Here is a 17,822-nt window from a genome sequence, read left to right on the forward strand (position 1 = left end):
ACTATTAGTAAAAACCTGAGTTTACCTTTGAAACAAGACTATAATGAGATTCACGTTGTAAGTCAGCATCGGATCATACATTTGGTATGTTATTCAGATTTGGATGAGATAATAGAAGAAATTGAAATATATGTAATCAACTTACAGCATCAACAGGATCAGCCTCGCCTTCGTCACTAATCTCATCACCGAATTCAATGTCTTCATCAAAACCATCTTCGACGAATGTGACAGTTTCGTTGATACGTACTGAAACAGAATAATTTATTACAAAATATACTGCGAATGTTTCAATAGAAACGAACACTATTGCAGAGAAATTGTGTAATTGCAATACACTATCATCAACATAAAATTTGTTACAAACCATCAGTTTTATCCAGGTTTGTTGACTCTAAAAAGATTCTAAAACCCAGATTTTGAAACAAGAAGTAAAGCATAGAACAAATGGAATAACTGTATTACTCAATAATTATTGAGGAAGAATCAATAATATTGAAGGGTAATTGAAACACAGTAACAAATTATCAAGTATCCTTTATTTTATTGCAACAAATTTATTGCAGCAATATTTTATTGCAACAAATTTATTGCAGCAATATTTTATTGCAACAAATTTATTGCAGCAATATTTTATTGCAACAAATTTATTGCAGCAATATTTTATTCCAACAAATTTATTGCAATAAAATAAAGTGTAATTGATCATTTTTTTGAGTTTTTATTTCCCTTAAAAGAAGAGTGAATAAAGAGTAATTGTTTGAACGGGTTCAATTTTTGGGATTTCCTGAATGCTACCACATTATCAATAATAATCATATTGATGCAATAGAATCACTGTAGATATTTGTTTTATTTATATAAAACAAATTAAAGACAGAAAATCTGTTAGTTAATTTTTAAACCTTTTGATTGATTGAATTGCAAGATCCTTACCCCTGAGTAGGTGAAAAAATAATTTATTCATCAATCAACTAATTAACTTGTATGGCAAATTTTTCTCTTCTCTTTAAAAGGGGTAACAAACCTATTGAAATAAGACATGTAATCAAAGATTTAATCAAGAGTCACTAACTCACTATCATAATATAAATTACCCGTTTCAAAAAGTAATTACCAATTTGGATGATTCATAGAAACTTATTCAGAAAAGATACAGAGCTAAATCTATTTATGTTGAAGAAGAACACTTAAAAGTTTTCGCTCGAATAATTTGTTAGTGTAAAATCTCGTCGTAGAGGCTACTAACTAACGTTAAAATGGCTGCTTTCACTGGACCCGTAAGTGTTTCAGCCTCGTTCTTTTCCACGAGAAAAAAATCACAGATTTAGTTTACGTGGATGTTTTGCAAGAGTCTTTGATTCCAAAGATCGTTAAGGATAGCCAACAAAGAAATTATCAATTCATGCAAAATGATTCAAGCACCTCCAGTGGAGACAATCATTTTCAACTTAAAGTCGCAAATTATACTTGAGCACTTGTTTCAGCGCAATGTTTCACTAGCACACTATTAGTAAAAACCTGAGTTTACCTTTGAAACAAGACTATAATGAGATTCACGTTGTAAGTCCGCTTCCGATTAACATTGGTTTGCTATCCATGACTGTCATTAGACAAAATAGATAGATCTAGAATAAAATAAAAATTCTCAAGTACCATTTTCAAGTGTTTTATTTATCCACCACAACATGTTTCGACTGGAAAAAACATTTGAAAAGGGTAATTGAGAATTTTCATTACATTCTATCAATTATTGTAGTTGCCTTATAAGGAAAACTGCATGGATAGCCCTATACTTTTTCAACTACATAGACTCCGTAGAGTTTCTAGACTTTGAAGTAATATCATGAATGAGCTACCATAATATTAAATCACAATTATGAAAATGAATTATTAAATTATGAAGAGATATATTTTCTTGGTGAATAGAACATATTTGAGATATAATTGATTGTTGTTAACAACAATCAATTTTACATACGATATACCTGGATGACCTGAATTACAGCTATTCACTATAGAAGGTGATGGTAAAAGAAACATGACAACTATGCCATCCTATCATTACCACTGACTTTATAGCATAAATCTCCCTATAGATGCAGCTCTGTACCATATTTTCAATAAATATTCTTATGAATCATTCAAATTTGTAACTCCTTTTTGAAACATTCAGTGAATCATTCTCACCTGTTTCGGGAAATTCGCCGTAGGTTTTGAGATTGCGAGCCTCGTCGGGAGTGTATTTTAGGATGACATCGGCTTTGGCATCCTGATAATCTCGAAGACCTATCAGAATAATATCACCTTGGTTGATCCAAACCTAAAATAAAATTGAATCACTAATTAGAAAAAATGATTGAATATTATGAAATGTTATATAAACTAGAGGTAGATGAGATACAAGTCAATATTATGAAATTGATTTATTTGACTCATCAAATCATTTCATGTTTAATATTAAGTTAATACATTTTTAACACTAAAATAAACAACACAGATAAGAAAAATGGTGTTTAGTATAAATAAGTATAAGTACTGAACGTAACTAAGGAATAATTCAATGCACACAAAAATATCACTCCCTTGTTATCCATTAATGATTTAAATAATATGTTCTGGCCACTGGCCAGGTGGAACACTCCCGCAAGGACTGACTCTCCACCAACAAAAAAGTCATACGAATGTACTTTCTTTTAATAATAGCCCCATAAACAGTTAAAATATGCATGACATTTGAATCATTACTTGAAAGATATCTGTGAAAACGTAGGCCAGTTATTCAAAAAACCAGTTGAATTCATCATTGTATAAATAAGTCATTAAAGAATCAATTTCCTTCATCAATAATGACATAATTTGACGGCATTCTAATTAGATTGGATTTTCATGCAACTAACCATTTATCTCTAATAATATTGATTGGAAGATCATTTCATTAGTACGACATTATGATACAGAATACATATAGAGTATAATGAGTTATCAATCACACCAACAACTTATTTATTAAACATTATACATAGGAGGAGGTGATAAAATGTATAATTAAGATTCGGAATAGCATTCAGACTCCTGAATGAAGTTCTTCCTCTTTCTCAACTCCCTGGCCTACAACTTTTATTGCAAAAAAATGATTTGTTTACTGGTCATTAAAGAAAGTTATTGGGCATCAAACGTGGAAGTCTGTGTTTTTCTACTTAGATTTTTTGCATATTTCAACTTTTTTCTCAAAAACTACTCACACTACAGATTCCAGACTAGTTTTATTCAATTTTTCCATATGAATCCATTATAAGTTTCTCAAATACTATACTAGTCCCCAAACAATTCAGCATTGGTGCATTTCACCATAGGAACTGAATTCCGGGCGAAATCTTTCACCCTGTATAGCTCGCTAATGAAGCGTTTATGGATATATGTTTATAAGAACTTTTTTCTTATTTTTACCTCTACTATCACGTATTAAATTATTTTATATATATATATATATTATATATATATATATATATATATATATATATATATATATATATATATATATCTATATATATATATATAATATATATATATATATATATATATATATATATATATATGGATATATGTTTATAAGAACTTTTTTCTTATTTTTACCTCTACTATCGTAGATAGGGTGTATATAGGGTCTATATAAGGTGATTTTTAATTATGGTAAAATACGTTTAATACGTGATAGTAGAGGTAAAAATAAGAAAAAAAGTTCTTATAAACATATATCCATAAACGCTTCATTAGCGAGCTATACAGGGTGAAAGATTTCGCCCGGAATTCAGTTCCTATGGTGAAATGCATATATATATATACAGGGTGATTCATAATTATGGTAAAATATTTTAATACGTGATAGTAGAGGTAAAAATAAGAAAAAAATTCATATAAACATATATCCATAAACGCTTCATTAGCGAGCTATACAGAGTGAAAGATTTCGCCCAGAATTCAGTTCCTCTGGTGAAATACACCGATGCTGAATTGTTTGGGGACTAGTTTTTGAAAAACTTATGCTGGATTCATATGGAAAAATATCTGGAAAATTGAATAAAACTAGTCTGGAAGCTGTAGTGTGAGTAGTTTTTGAGAAAAAAGTTGAAATATGCAAAAAATCTAAGTAGAGAAAAATAGACTTCTACGTTTGATGCCCAATAACTTTCTTTAATGACCAGTAAACAAATAATTTTTCGCAATAAAAATCGTAGAGAATTTAATTCTGAAAAGAATTATGTAAGCTGTGTAAACTAAATTCAAATAAAAGTTGAATAAAATGTATTCTTATGTAGTACATTACACCACAAAAATTTGCTGTTTTACGAGGAGAGAACTAATAACTCATAAGTTGCAGCTGATTGCAAATAAAACATGGATTCTAATAACAGCTGTTCCAAAACAGCTGATTTTATTATGTTTTAAAGAAGAAAATATTTAAAAGAAATTATCAGCTGAAAATAATTTTCAGAAATATTTTAGCTCACTGTTGAACAAAAAAAAAAAACAAACTGTAAGTTAGGCCTACTGTAGCCGCACTGTGTTTTTTGTTTAATATATTAACCAGTTATTTGTAACCATTCCACTTCGCTTTTGTGTTAAGTGTTAACTTTTGAAAAATGGCAGGTAATCTTAGACTCATTCGATTTTATACTCATTCGATAGTTTATAAAATGGCAAAGCTTTTTCATTATTGGAAAAATAATATTGTTACTGTGAAAAAAAATCAAGAAAAAACTGTTTGAAAAGTTTAGATTTTAACTCGACTTTGAACTTTGTTCAACTTGTATCTCAATAACAATTGCAGATACGAACTTCTAACCAGTTTCATTGAATTTCTCAGCCAAATTTCCTAAAGAAAAAGTATTTTTACGCCCTCAATCACTCGTCACAAATCTATCAAATTGTAGACAATTATTCACACTCAAACAAGATAAGTCGTTTTTAATTAAAAAATCGAATTTAAACTGAAATTCTGATTCGAGGATTTGAGCTAGACACCTGTATTTGGTCTCATTAGAAAGATAATCAAAAAAGGAAGTTTTTGCGCTATAAAAATTATTTCGTACCTTGGAAAAAAAATCGAGAAAAATGTGTCTGAAGTTTTCAAAAAAACTTCAAAAATCACTCTTTTTCAACTTTTACCGCTAAAAAATACTTCTCAATAATCGACTTTGGCATGTTTTATACATCAAATCAATGTGACATTTTGTCCTCTTTTCAACGATCTCCTCAAAATTCACTTAAGACCAATGGATCTTGAGATATTGACGATTTAATGACTGAAAGTACGCCTACTTGAAAAGTATTGAAAAATAGATATATCTCGAAAACGAAGGTCGATGGGAGAAAATTTTACTGAACATTTTTTTGTTGCAAATTGCATGTAGAATCTATGGTAGCCGGGGTTCACACCTTATCTGGGACACCCTGTATATATATATATATATACACTTATAAAAGGCTAAGCCCCGACAGACTGAAATCACACCACAGCCCAAATTACTGAGCCTAAAAACTTGAAATTTTGCACGATTGTTCATGGTAGCCTGAAAACATCCACTAAGAAAGGATTTCCAGAAATTTTCCCCCCTGAGGGAGCTGGGGCCCCCCCAACATTTTGTACTTTTCAACCGCTCATTGCACAGCAAAGTCATGAGGATCTTTTTTGTTCAGCTACGAAAAAAATTCTATCTATTCAGAAAAATTTCGATCAGGAGCACAGGGGGGTCCAGGAGAGGGAATTTTTCGAAAATGTTGATGTAAAATCACACTACAGCTCAAACTAATTGTCCTACAGACTTGAAACTTTGCACAAATATTCTTCAAACATGCTAGACGCGCACTAAGAACGGATTTTGAGATATTTTGCCTCTAAGGGTTTCAAAGGATGAAAAAGGATCCTATTAAGTAAGGTTATGAGCATGGAAAGGTGAGTGCCATATGGAAATGAGATAATTTATTTATTGACATGTGATATTCTAACATATGTTGTAATCATTTGAAATAACAAAATAATATGATAGAAATTCAAAAAAGAACATCTGTTCTATTATTGCTTTCTACCTGATTCCACTCAACCTCAATAATATTGTTCTGATAATTGATAAATATGTTTAATATTATTATTATTGATATAATAAAAGTATTGTTTCAATAATTAATTATTATTATCAATATAATAATAGTATTGTTTTGGTAATCAATAAATATTTTTATTTTCACAAACTCTGTATAATTATTTATAATGGTGAATGTGAAACAGCTGCATCAAAGAAATTATCTCAAAAACATATGTTTAGGAAAACCATAGTTTTGAACTTCGTTTTCCTGATGCAATGTATAAGCCTACACGTGGCATGTATTATTAATTTTTCCTACAGTTACCTTGAAAAGTGACGATTCTTGCACTGATTACAGAACGCAAAGATTCACTTTTCCGCTCTAGTGCGGGAAAAATCTTTTCTGCACTCCAGATTTGCAACATGGCAACACAAAATAGTTGGTGGGTTAAATGGAGGATTAGTGCACGAAAACAAAAGTTAAGTTGGTAACAATGACTGTGGTTAGATTTAGATGAGAATCATTTCAATGGCTACCCTACATTTATGATAAAATCCCAATCTAGAAATCCAAAACAAGAATAATGTTCATCTAAATCATAATTAAATAATCATCATTTACGAATTCTCATCATTTAATAATAAATAATAGTTCTTTTTATTGATAATAATTATCAATAATAATATTATTATTTCAACTGCAAGAAATGAGAAAAGTAGCAAATATACATTATAAAATTCGAATTTTGAGGTTAAATGATTACCGTTCGATATTCATAAGAATAGAAATAATAAAAAACATAACAATACTACAATAAATATTCTCTGTTGTCTTTGTTATTTTTATAAATATTTCTCAGTTTACATTGAGCATTTTTCTCGGTAATTTGAGCAAAAGTCTAAATTTCTGAATCGTGTTTCAGTAATTTTTAGCTGGATGAAACAAACTTAGGTACGATTCTTCCCGCTAGGTCGCGCGCTTGTCGGTTCAGCCATCTTGTTGTGTTCAGCCATTTTGCAGCTCGGTTCAGCCAACAAGCTGCTGGCGTGTATGTTGAATGTGAATTTTTTGTTCTATCTGTATTTTTTCTGATTCTTGAATGAATAAAATGAGAATTTTGGCTGAGAATTTTCAAACTCAATTGGATTATTAATTTTTAAATGAATTAAGGTTTTTATTAATAACAGCATCACACACACAAACATTTGATGGATTTCAGCCATCATTTTACCCATAATTATTCATTTTTCATATTCAATGGTAACTGTAGGAAAAGTTTAATGTGAAATACGTGAGCAAAGTTCCTCTGCTGCACTCAAGAAGCCATTCCGCCCTCGCCTACGGCTCGGGCGTAAACGTTTCTTTCGGTGCAGCAAACTGTCACTTTGCGCACTAGTTGCACAAATAACTATTTCCGCTAGAACAGTTTTTTGAGACTGCTAAATAAACGCCTACAGTTTTATCAATGCTGTATCGGCAATATGAAAACGCATGCAGTTGATATGTCTTTAAATAATGGTGTTGATATCTACATGATAATTATTCTCTACCATTTTTATTTAATTAAAATTTCATAATTATTCAAGCCTTGATAGAATGGTTGAGTCACTGTACAGTCAGTCGGAAATTTTAATATTGAAATGAGGGGTATTTTGGCAAGCTGAACAAAAAAGTAAGGTCCTATGCACCTTTTTGATATTATTTCTTCAAATGAAAAATGAGTTTTGTGGGTTGTCAAAACTCCCCCTGAAAGAGAACTATTCATTTTATCCTATCTTTTAGTAAAATAACAATGATTTCTGCATTGAATAACATCTATCTTGCCAAAAAGAATCGAACTCTTTGTGAATTTAGATATGACCTACACTTTAGATTTATATAATAATTCTATTAATAAATTCATGGAAATTGAAGTAATTTTTTCAGTTAGTTGATGAAATTGATTATCAATAGAGAAAATGATTATAATTTTATCAATACAGAATTAGTTGAATGAATTGTCGATGTACTGAGTTCTTGGTCAACAATAATTCAATATTGGTATTTATCCAATCATTATTTTTTTCAGAAGTTATTTCATTTGAATTAGAAAATATTTATAAGCTCCTATCAATTTATCATTCGTAACAATGAATTCTTCAAAACATGAATTTAATCAAATAAAAAATTGCCCATACTTCTGTATTCATGTTCGCATGTTTTTACTTTCCTTGCCCTATTACCTACCATAGGTAAGGAAAGAATTGCTTTCCGAAAAAAATTAAGGTACCCCAATTTCTAAATTTCTATACATTTCAAGGTCCCCGAGTCCAAAAAAGTGGTTTTTGGGTATTGGTCTGTATATATATATATATTATATATATATATATATATATATAATATATATATATATATATATATATATATATATATGTGTGTGTGTGTGTGTGTGTGTGTGTGTATGAGTGTATGTGCGTCTGTGTACACGATATCTCATCTCCCAATTAACAGAATGACTTGAAATTTGGAACTTAAGGTCCTCACAATATAAGGATCCGACACGAATGATTTCGAACAAATGCAATTCAAGATGGCTGCTAAAATGGCAAAAATATGTTGTCAAAAACAGGGTTTTTCGCGATTTCCTCGAAAACGGCTCCAACGATTTTGATTAATTTTATACCTAAAATAGTCATTGATAAGCTCCATAAACTGTCACAAGTCCCATACATATCTGTAAAAATTTCAGGAGCTCCGCCCCATCTAAGCAAAGTTTGATTTTAGATTCCCAATTATCAGACTTCAGATACAATTTAAACAAAAAATTTTCAGTGGAAAAGATTGAAAATGTGAATCACTACAATTAATGTTCGGTAAAAAATTGTCACCTAAAATTGAAAATAAGCTCAAAATTCGAGAAAATGTGAATATCCAATTGCAAACTGTTGATTCTATTAAATGATTCACTATGAAGAGATAGCAGACCTCGTATGTCTCCAGCGTTATTTTCCTGTCACCAGCTGGCTCAGATCTTTGTTTATAATTAGACTTGAGATGCGCGTGAACACTAGCGTCAGGTGATCAATTTTCATAACGGCAAGGAAAGTTGTGTGAGTGCGCCACACCAGATTTTTTCAACTTGTGATGGATAGCCGAAATATTGTGGAGCGAGCTGCACGGCGAATTGTCGAGGGCTCTGATTGGCTGAAAAGTTCAGCGTTCAGAGTGAGGTGAGGCGAGCAGTTAGAACAGAGGCAAGCGGCACGGCGAATTGTTCGGAGTACGGTACGGCGAATGATTAACAGCTGATTTTTAACATTATGAAAAATATGCTCATGTTCGTTGAAAAGCAAGATGTTCGGAGGAATGCACGGTTTGCTGCGCGGTTCGAGGTTCGGTTCGGCATGTGTGGACGCAACTTTAGTTGTTACAGGACATTTATACAGATCACAGGCCAAAGCAACATAATAATCTATCTTCTTTTTCTTCTTCTTCTGCTTCTTCTTCTTACTCCTCTTCTCGTCCTTTCTCTTCTTCTTCTTCTTCTTTTTCTCCTTCTTCTTCTTCTTCTACCTATATCTAAAAGGCTAAGCCCCGACAAACTGAAATCACACCACAGCCCAAACTACTAAGCCTAAAAACTTGAAATTTCGCACGATTGTTTATTATAGCCTCAAAACATCCACTACAAAAGGATTTTCAGAAATCTGCCCCCTCCCTGAGGGAGCTGGGCCCCCCAAAATTTTCACTTTTCAACCGTTCATTGCACAGCAAAGTCATGAGGAACTTTTTCGTTCAGGTACGAAAAAAATCAGATCTATGCAGAAAAATTCCAATCAGGAGCACAGGGGGGTTCAGGAGAGGGCACTTTTCGAAAATTTTGATGTATAATCACACTACTGCTCAAACTAATTGGCCTAGACTTGAAACTTTGCACAAATATTCTTCAAACTTCATTCTTCAGAACAGAGCACAAAGGTTTTCTTTGGTTAGGAGTTTGTTGATAATTTTTTTTTCAAATTCAAATTTCATTGCCATCAAAAATAGACAACACGATTACAGAAACAAAATGTCAAACATATACCTACATTTATTTGTAGCACGGCCAGAAAAAGACAAACTTGAGTACTATCCGTGAGTTTATTAAATATAACTTTATATATATATATATATATATATATATATATATATTATATATATATATATATATATATATATATATATATATATATAGTTAATATTTTGTGAATGAAAATTACGAGTTGATGAGAGATGCAAGTAATTCCTTATATTTGATCCGAATGGTTATTCATAATACTGTAGTCAGGGTCACTGCAATCAAAAGTTTTTTATTCTGTACGGTAGCTAATAAATTTCATACGTATTGATTGTCCATAATGTATCCAGTGTCCATAATGGAAGTAATTGAACTACTCGAAATTAATGGCTTACTGGTCCCTCATAGATTTATAGTATTCCTGGTGATTGAGCCTGTCTTTTTCAGCATTGTCTATTAATAATAAAGCTTAATTTACAACTAGCTTACCCAGCGAACTTCGTACCGCCAATGTATTTCATGTTACACTTTACTTTATTTGGTGAATCATGAAATTTATCTGACAATCAACATGTTCATTTACATCTCAATACGGACTTCCTATGTGCTTAGTCATGCAGCATTCATTATTCCGATAACATATTATTCTTCTCAATCAATTGGTAGTAATATCTATGAGTGAAGTTTTCAATTAAAAAAAAAAGTTATATCAGTGTTTCAAAGAAAAATATTCAATGTTTTCATAGCTGTAGATTGTCGATATATGGTCCAGGAAATATGCGATGTGCGATGAATCACACAGAATTCCATATTCTTTCCATTTTAGGATGAATATAAGCTAAGCTAAATTCAAAAAATTGTGAATTATTCTTTCATTCTTCAGTAATTAATGAATGCAATATGAATACTATACATATATACTATACAATATATTATAATTATACTCTCTTTCATTAGGTGAATAATTTTTTTCAACATGTTCCAGTTTCTCAATGATAAGGGAGTGATAATTATTTGTATAGGTCTTCTAAGGAACCATTATCAACAGCTGGTACCAATCAACTACACTTCAACTCCAAACTACCGTTTTAATACCAGTACACAATAATTTATCACAGGGTGATATGTTTATTACAGCTGGTAACTTTAATAGATAGCTGCTAAATCATATTATCACAATATGATCTTGAATCATGATCATCTTTTCGTTCTTCAGTAGCCGATCGGCCGAAAATTTCGAAAACATATGTCTGTAAAATGGATTAATAAATAATTATTATCAGCCCCCCTATTAAAATTTCTTTCAGAAACCATCCCCAATATTCACACAACATATTCCCAAAGTTTCATGCCGTTATGTCAAGTAGTTTTTAAGTCTACAGGGAACAATCAAACATACAAACAAACACACAAACAGACATTCATTTTTTTATAAATAGATTTCCATTCTGCTCAAACAAAAGCCTCTCTAAATGAAGGTAGAATGTTAAGGATTCAGTTCTGTTGTTTTAACATTTTTTCAAATCACTTTCAAAAAGTTCATGTAGTACCTACTATTGTGTTTGAGACACTTCTGGCGCTATCATAGTTTCACCACTATTCTGTTCCACAGTCCTATCTCTTGCAGTCGTTAACTATATCTATAATAATTATATAAAGTGAAGAGCTGGCTTATACACGTACGTAATAGGAAAATTATGTTTGACGCATTATCACGTCTTAATTAACCAAGGATGGTTATAGGCCTTTTCTCAATTCTTCAAAATTTCATTACGTCAAGTTTTCTTTTTGTCAAGTTTTAAATAGATCCTTGCGAAGCACGGGTTCTTGCTAGTATATATATATATATATATATATATATATATATATATATATATATATATATATATATATATATATATAGCACATAACAGAAGACACTTTAAAGTTTGTAATATAAATTAAAACAGGAGACACGATATAAATAGATTGAAAACACTTAAAAACTTACATTAGAAATGGGGGAAATTTCGGGAACTGAGTTCCCTTTCTCATCCGAGCAGACTGCAGTTTTGAATCCAACGGTCGTGTGACCACAGAGTACGCACGGAGACTCAATTGTAGCAGCAGAGACCACAGATTACGCGGTGCAGATGGATGGAGAGAAAAAGGTACAGATTCAGGGGACATTATGGGGTATTTAGGGGGCGGTTACAAACGGGATATTTAAGATTTGAGTGAGTTATGAATAAGGAAAGGTGTAGCTTATGAATTGATAGAAAAGAGATTTAAAATTAGAAATCAAAAAAGAATTAGACTAAAATTGGAGAAAGGAATCGTAGAATTGAACTTGAATGAAATATATTTTTCATTTTTATTTTTATTGAACATTTAATATATATATTTGATAGCTGTGAAATTTATTACGATATGATGAAATTTATTTCAATTTAATTAAACAGTTGGTAGCTATGGTACTATTGCTGGCTGTTGAGACCAGGACTGGAAGCAGCTCCAAGCACCCAAATAAAAGCCAATTCTTTCGTCTTGACATCTATGGAGGGGGCTGTGGGAGGGAGGGTGGCAAGGACTTTGACTTTGAATTGGAATTGTGAAGAGCACGTTTTCGTTAAGATTCATTTTTAAAATGATTTTATTTTTAATGGAATTTTTCTATGCACATCTCCTTACTTAGTAAATTAAACTGATATTGTTAATAATGTTGTTACCTTCTTTCTGAGTTTCCCTCGTATATGACAAAGTCGCTTCACACTGTCAAAGCACATAGCTTCCAAGCGCCCGTTTCCCAGCATTTTTGTGACTTGAGCGTATTCTACAAGCAAAACATGCATCATACACCAATAAGATAAAGATTAGAAATAACCAATTGAATGGTAATAAATGGCTATACACTATAGAATGAACACAAAACAAGCAGTTTTTTTTTACTATAAGCTAATCATAATAGGCTACAATTAGGCTGAGCCTGTAGGTACTATTTCTCTCCAAAAATTTTGTTTTAACATCAAAAAGTTTTGTTTTAAAAAACAAAAAAGTTTTAAAATCAGCATTCAAAACTTGACAATATGAAAATATCTCATAAGGAAGTAGATTATATTGAAATTCAAATTTGCCTGAGTAGATTACAAGTTTGTTATTAATGATGTTCAATACTGTGTTCAATGTTAAATTTTTCACGTTTGTTTGAACCATTAGAATGATCATCCAGGAAAACATCGTAAAATGAATCTTTGATAAAATTAACTGAGGTCTGAATATTTATAAATAAGAAATGATGATTCATCAGTAGGATAAGTAGCTTTTCTGTTTGTAATACAAATGGTACGTTGAACAGTGTTATTTAAATAAAGGAACGAGTAGTCTATATAAAAATAATGTGTATAATATTATATTTCCGTGCATTTGTGTATCAAGTAATTCTGTGAGAAGCGACACGGGACAAGAGTTTAGGTCTTGATCCTCTGCTTTCTTGTATAAGCCAGCACTCTAGACCCCAAATTACAACCATATTGGACAATTTGTGTTTTTTAATCTTTATTCATTACAAGACGCCATCAATCATCACACTATAAATATTGAATTAGGATGATATAAAGTGAACATATAATAAGGTGGGCTGGAGCACTACCATCTAAATTTACCTAATTATGTAAATCTAGGAGGTAGTGAATGGAGACTCCACTCCATTCTTAATTCATACGCCCTCTAATAATCGAGAAACTAGTCAGAGAACGTTCTTTTTTGATTAAAAGTTCAGGGCTGATTTTGATGATGAAAATAAGATTTCATCAAATCTGAGAAAACTTTTCCAGGACATCTCAAGGAAGAAATAGTGAGAGGTATATAAATAATCAATGATTCACCTGCAATGAATTCATTAAAAGTAGAAGTGACATTCCTCAAATCTGTCTCAGCTGATGGGATATATATACCCTTGGGTCACGTTCGATGTCGCTTCTTACAGCGGTCGGACCAAGGTAGAGAATTAAAGTACCGGTACCTACTAATACTAATGCAATTGCATTGGTATGTCGCTTCTTACAGCGGTCGGACCAAGGTAGAGAATTAAAGTACCGGTACCTACTAATACTAATGCAATTGCATTGGTAGAATAAAGTAATATGGAATGGAGAATACAAAAATTAATTATTACCTTGCCCATCTTCTTTGAAGACCAATTCTCTCTTTTCAGTTTCATTTTCGTTCTTTCCTCTTCTACGATTTTTACCTCCCTTTCCTGTAAGATAGAAATAAGTAATTCTAATAAGTATTAGTGTAGCTTGGTAATCAAAAAAATATTACATGTACGTAAGTTAGCCTATTAAATTGTGTTTCAATATGGGCACAGTATATAATATTCACAAAATCAAGTTAGTAAGCATCAAGTTTTATTCAAGTTTGATATGAAACTAATCCTATACTTAGAATATCTTAAGTAGCCTATACAAATTGAATAATGCAGCCTATATGCTATAGGAATATTAATATAACTCACTAACATTTGATTTATTCTATTAATTCTTACACCTTTCACAGCGACCTACTAACTTATTTGTTGAGGTAAAACTTTGAGTAGACTTCAAATTAATAGCCAGATATATGGTGAAATAAATTAATTACAAAATAAGCTGCATACAATATAAAATTTAAAAAAATCAAATAATAAACACGGAAATTGAGTCACAAAAAACTATAAGATTTAAAGGTAGGTAGGCTAGGCTAGAACTATCAGCAATTGGTATTCTTAGATGTATAGATTATCAAAGTAAAATTTCTTCAAATAATGTAAAAAAACCAAGATAATTTAAAAAATGAAATGGCCAAATTGATTTTGAATCTTTGATTCCCTTTTCTCTGATCTTTACCAGAAGGCGTGTTGTGTATGGGAATTGGTTACAACTTATGCAATGTAGAAACTCATCATTTAAGAATAAATGCTTGTGAACATTAATAAAATATATGCATAAAGTTTCTTACCTTTATTCTTCGGCATGATGAAAGTTTATTTATCAAAAACTTCCACAATTCACGTGTTATTTGCAATTTAAAATGACAACCTGAAATTTACCATTCCACCATTACTGCGAACGTATGACGTTAAAGATGGTGGTCAAATTAATGTGAAAATAATAGAAGGCCTTGTCATTTCTTTTTCACTTTTACTATTTATATTGGGAGTTAAATCTCGATTTTGGAAATGAAAAAATAGTAGATAATCTTTAAATATGAAAACGAACATTTTTATGCTTAATGAGTGAAATCACTTCCAATATCATACTTTTGAAAATGTGTTCAGCACGAACATTCCTAATAAAAATCAATTTTCTATTCAGCAGTAATGAGAATTGAAGTTATAATTCAAAATCAAATCAGATTGTAGAAAAAAAAATTAATTATAGTAGATTGAAATATGAACTTTATGTTGTTCATCTTGTATCTGAAAATCTATTCAACCCGCATCTCGATAGAGAGTGACAGTCGATGTTTTATAAACATCGACTGTATATAGAGATAGAAATTGTAAGATTTGTAAGAGTGAGGTTATATTTTGAGGTTAAAATTCGGCGTTTGTTTATTATTAATATTGTGGATTAATAGACTATTTTATAATTATTATTCACTTATACATAAATCATAATCAGCACGCCCATATTGGCTCCATTTATCTCCGTCCAGTAAATTACTGAATTTTCTCAGGAAACAGTGCATGAATTGGAAAAATGGTGAAACTACTTTTATCTGCACTTCGAATGACATTTGCAGTACCTTCCAGAAATGTGTTTTGCATCACAAACTCTGCATATTGTAGAAATCTTACTGCTTTATCAAAAAATAAATGTTTTATTTCTCACAAATCTCCTATAGGCCTACTTGAAACAAGTAGCGCTTCAACAACAAAATTCCTTTCATTTTCACTGCGGCTCAACCATACTGAATCCGAGTAAGTAAAATGACAATATCAATTAAAATTAAAGTGTGGATGTATTTACAATTTTTAGATAGTATATTCCTGGCTTAATAGCGTCATTTTTATGTTAACATAAACAATTATAGCAGAAGCTATATAAAAACTGTTCTTAACAATGGTCTATAGACCACACACTAACATGATTATACGATGGCAGTGTTAAAGATCATAAGTATTCTCATTAAATTATATTAATAAATAAATACATCGTCTATTTCATAAAGACTTCTGCCAATCAACCACATTGACAAAGACGCCTTGATTCTTAAAGCCACTCACTGAGCGCTCTCTCACTGGCTCTGGCAAATAATTTATTTTATTTATTTTATTTTATTCAATTCTTCACGTAAAAATCACAAAAGCAGAGCTAGGCTCTAGTGATGTGTGAAATGTCATTTAATTATTCAAAATGGGAAAAAGAAAGAGAAAAAAAAAACATGAATGTGGATCACTTATAAACCCACTGTCATACCCCAACCCAAAGCAAACCAACTATTACATAAATAGAACACTAGCAGTGACCATACTATATTGGTAAATCATGTAGAGGCTATCTTCTCAAAAAATTCCTCAACTTTATAGGGACACATACCTATGAGAATGGTTTTTAATTTTTTCTTAAATAAACCAGGAGTAGCACTTTCCTTGACTATCTGTGGTAGGACATTGTAAACCTTGATGCCCATGTAATAAGGGCCCTTCTCCAAGAGAGTCAGCCTGTGCTCTGGATACCTGAGTCCCCTGAATCGTGTGTTATATAAATGCGCCACTTGTCCCTCCTGGAAACGGTCCTTATTTCTAAAAACAAATAGAGCTAACTCTAAGACATAAACTGCCGGGCTGTAAGGAGGGAGTGTTCTCTAAATATGGGTCTGCAAGAACACCTGTCTGTCAGGCCGAATATTCGCCTCAAAGCTTTTTTTGAGTCCTGAAAATAGATTCAAATTCTGTTGTTCTGCCCCAAAAAATGATACCAAAGCGTAGATGGGATGCAAAATAAGCATGATACACAATTAACGCTGTACTTGTACCTGCAACCCTGGAGATCACACCCACCGCAAATGTTGCTCTACTCAGCTTCCTCAACAGTTCAGAAGAGTGAGACTTCCACTTCATATTACTATCCAAGAACAATCCCAGAAAAGTGGTTCCATCAGAGGGCTTCAAGGTGGTATCTGAGTCTAGTTTAACATGAAACGTTCCCTGGACATTTCGAGCATGAAAAGCACCAATTTGGTTTTACTAGGGTTCAATGACAAACCATTATAGTTGAACCACTCATTAAGCTCATTCAAACAAGTTCTTGCTCCCTCAATCAAAGAATCAACATTTCCACCCTTAATGAGAGCTGTTGTATCATCAGCAAATAGAGTTAGATCATAATTAACAAACTTTGAGATATCATTTACATATACCAGATAGAGCAATGGTCCCAAAATAGATCCCTGTGGAATACCCCGATTCATTGCCAACCAAGTAGAGTTGAAAACCATTCCATCAGCAACAACTGAAACCCTATGGTATCTACCCCGCAAGAATGATTGCAGCCACAAAAATTCAACTCCCCTCACACCATAGTGCCACAACTTGGACAAAAGCAGGTCATGATCCACGCAATCATAGGCCTTGGACAGATCGCAAAAGATACCAAGTACCTTCTGCGATCCATCCAAAGCACTAAGAGCCTCCTTATTCAGTCCAAACATAGCATTGTCAATACCTCTACCCCTC

The 17,822-nt window shown here is 31.8% G+C and overlaps 2 protein-coding genes across 2 annotated transcripts in view; one reads left to right on the forward strand and one right to left on the reverse strand.

The window, feature by feature from the left end:
* On the reverse strand, positions 1-15,596 carry LOC111055417 (eukaryotic translation initiation factor 1A, X-chromosomal). Its single transcript, XM_039420972.1, has 5 exons — positions 15,101-15,596; positions 14,277-14,360; positions 12,832-12,935; positions 2,191-2,323; positions 1-249 (listed from the first exon to the last, which is right to left on the reverse strand). Exons 1-5 carry the CDS (start codon positions 15,114-15,116, stop codon positions 137-139), a joined length of 450 nt encoding a protein of 149 aa, XP_039276906.1. The 5' UTR covers positions 15,117-15,596; the 3' UTR covers positions 1-136.
* LOC111055420 (frataxin homolog, mitochondrial) overlaps positions 15,595-17,822 on the forward strand; it is a 12,798-nt gene continuing 10,570 nt past the window's right edge. The window contains exon 1 of the mRNA XM_022342626.2: positions 15,595-16,064. Coding sequence (XP_022198318.2) covers positions 15,844-16,064 — 221 coding nt within the window. The 5' untranslated portion in view covers positions 15,595-15,843. The remainder of the gene's footprint in view (positions 16,065-17,822) is intronic.

This window comes from Nilaparvata lugens, chromosome 2 (assembly GCF_014356525.2).
Source record: "Nilaparvata lugens isolate BPH chromosome 2, ASM1435652v1, whole genome shotgun sequence".
In the NCBI taxonomy this organism is placed as follows: Eukaryota; Metazoa; Arthropoda; class Insecta; order Hemiptera; family Delphacidae; genus Nilaparvata; species Nilaparvata lugens.

Excerpts from the sequence above, each read along its gene's own strand:
- LOC111055417 (XM_039420972.1), bottom strand. Across the intron at positions 12,936-14,276 it reads CTTCAAAGAAGATGGGCAAG|AATACGCTCAAGTCACAAAA; the intron begins GTAATAATTAAT and ends TTTTGCTTGTAG. Across the intron at positions 250-2,190 it reads CGGCGAATTTCCCGAAACAG|TACGTATCAACGAAACTGTC; the intron begins GTGAGAATGATT and ends ATTCTGTTTCAG.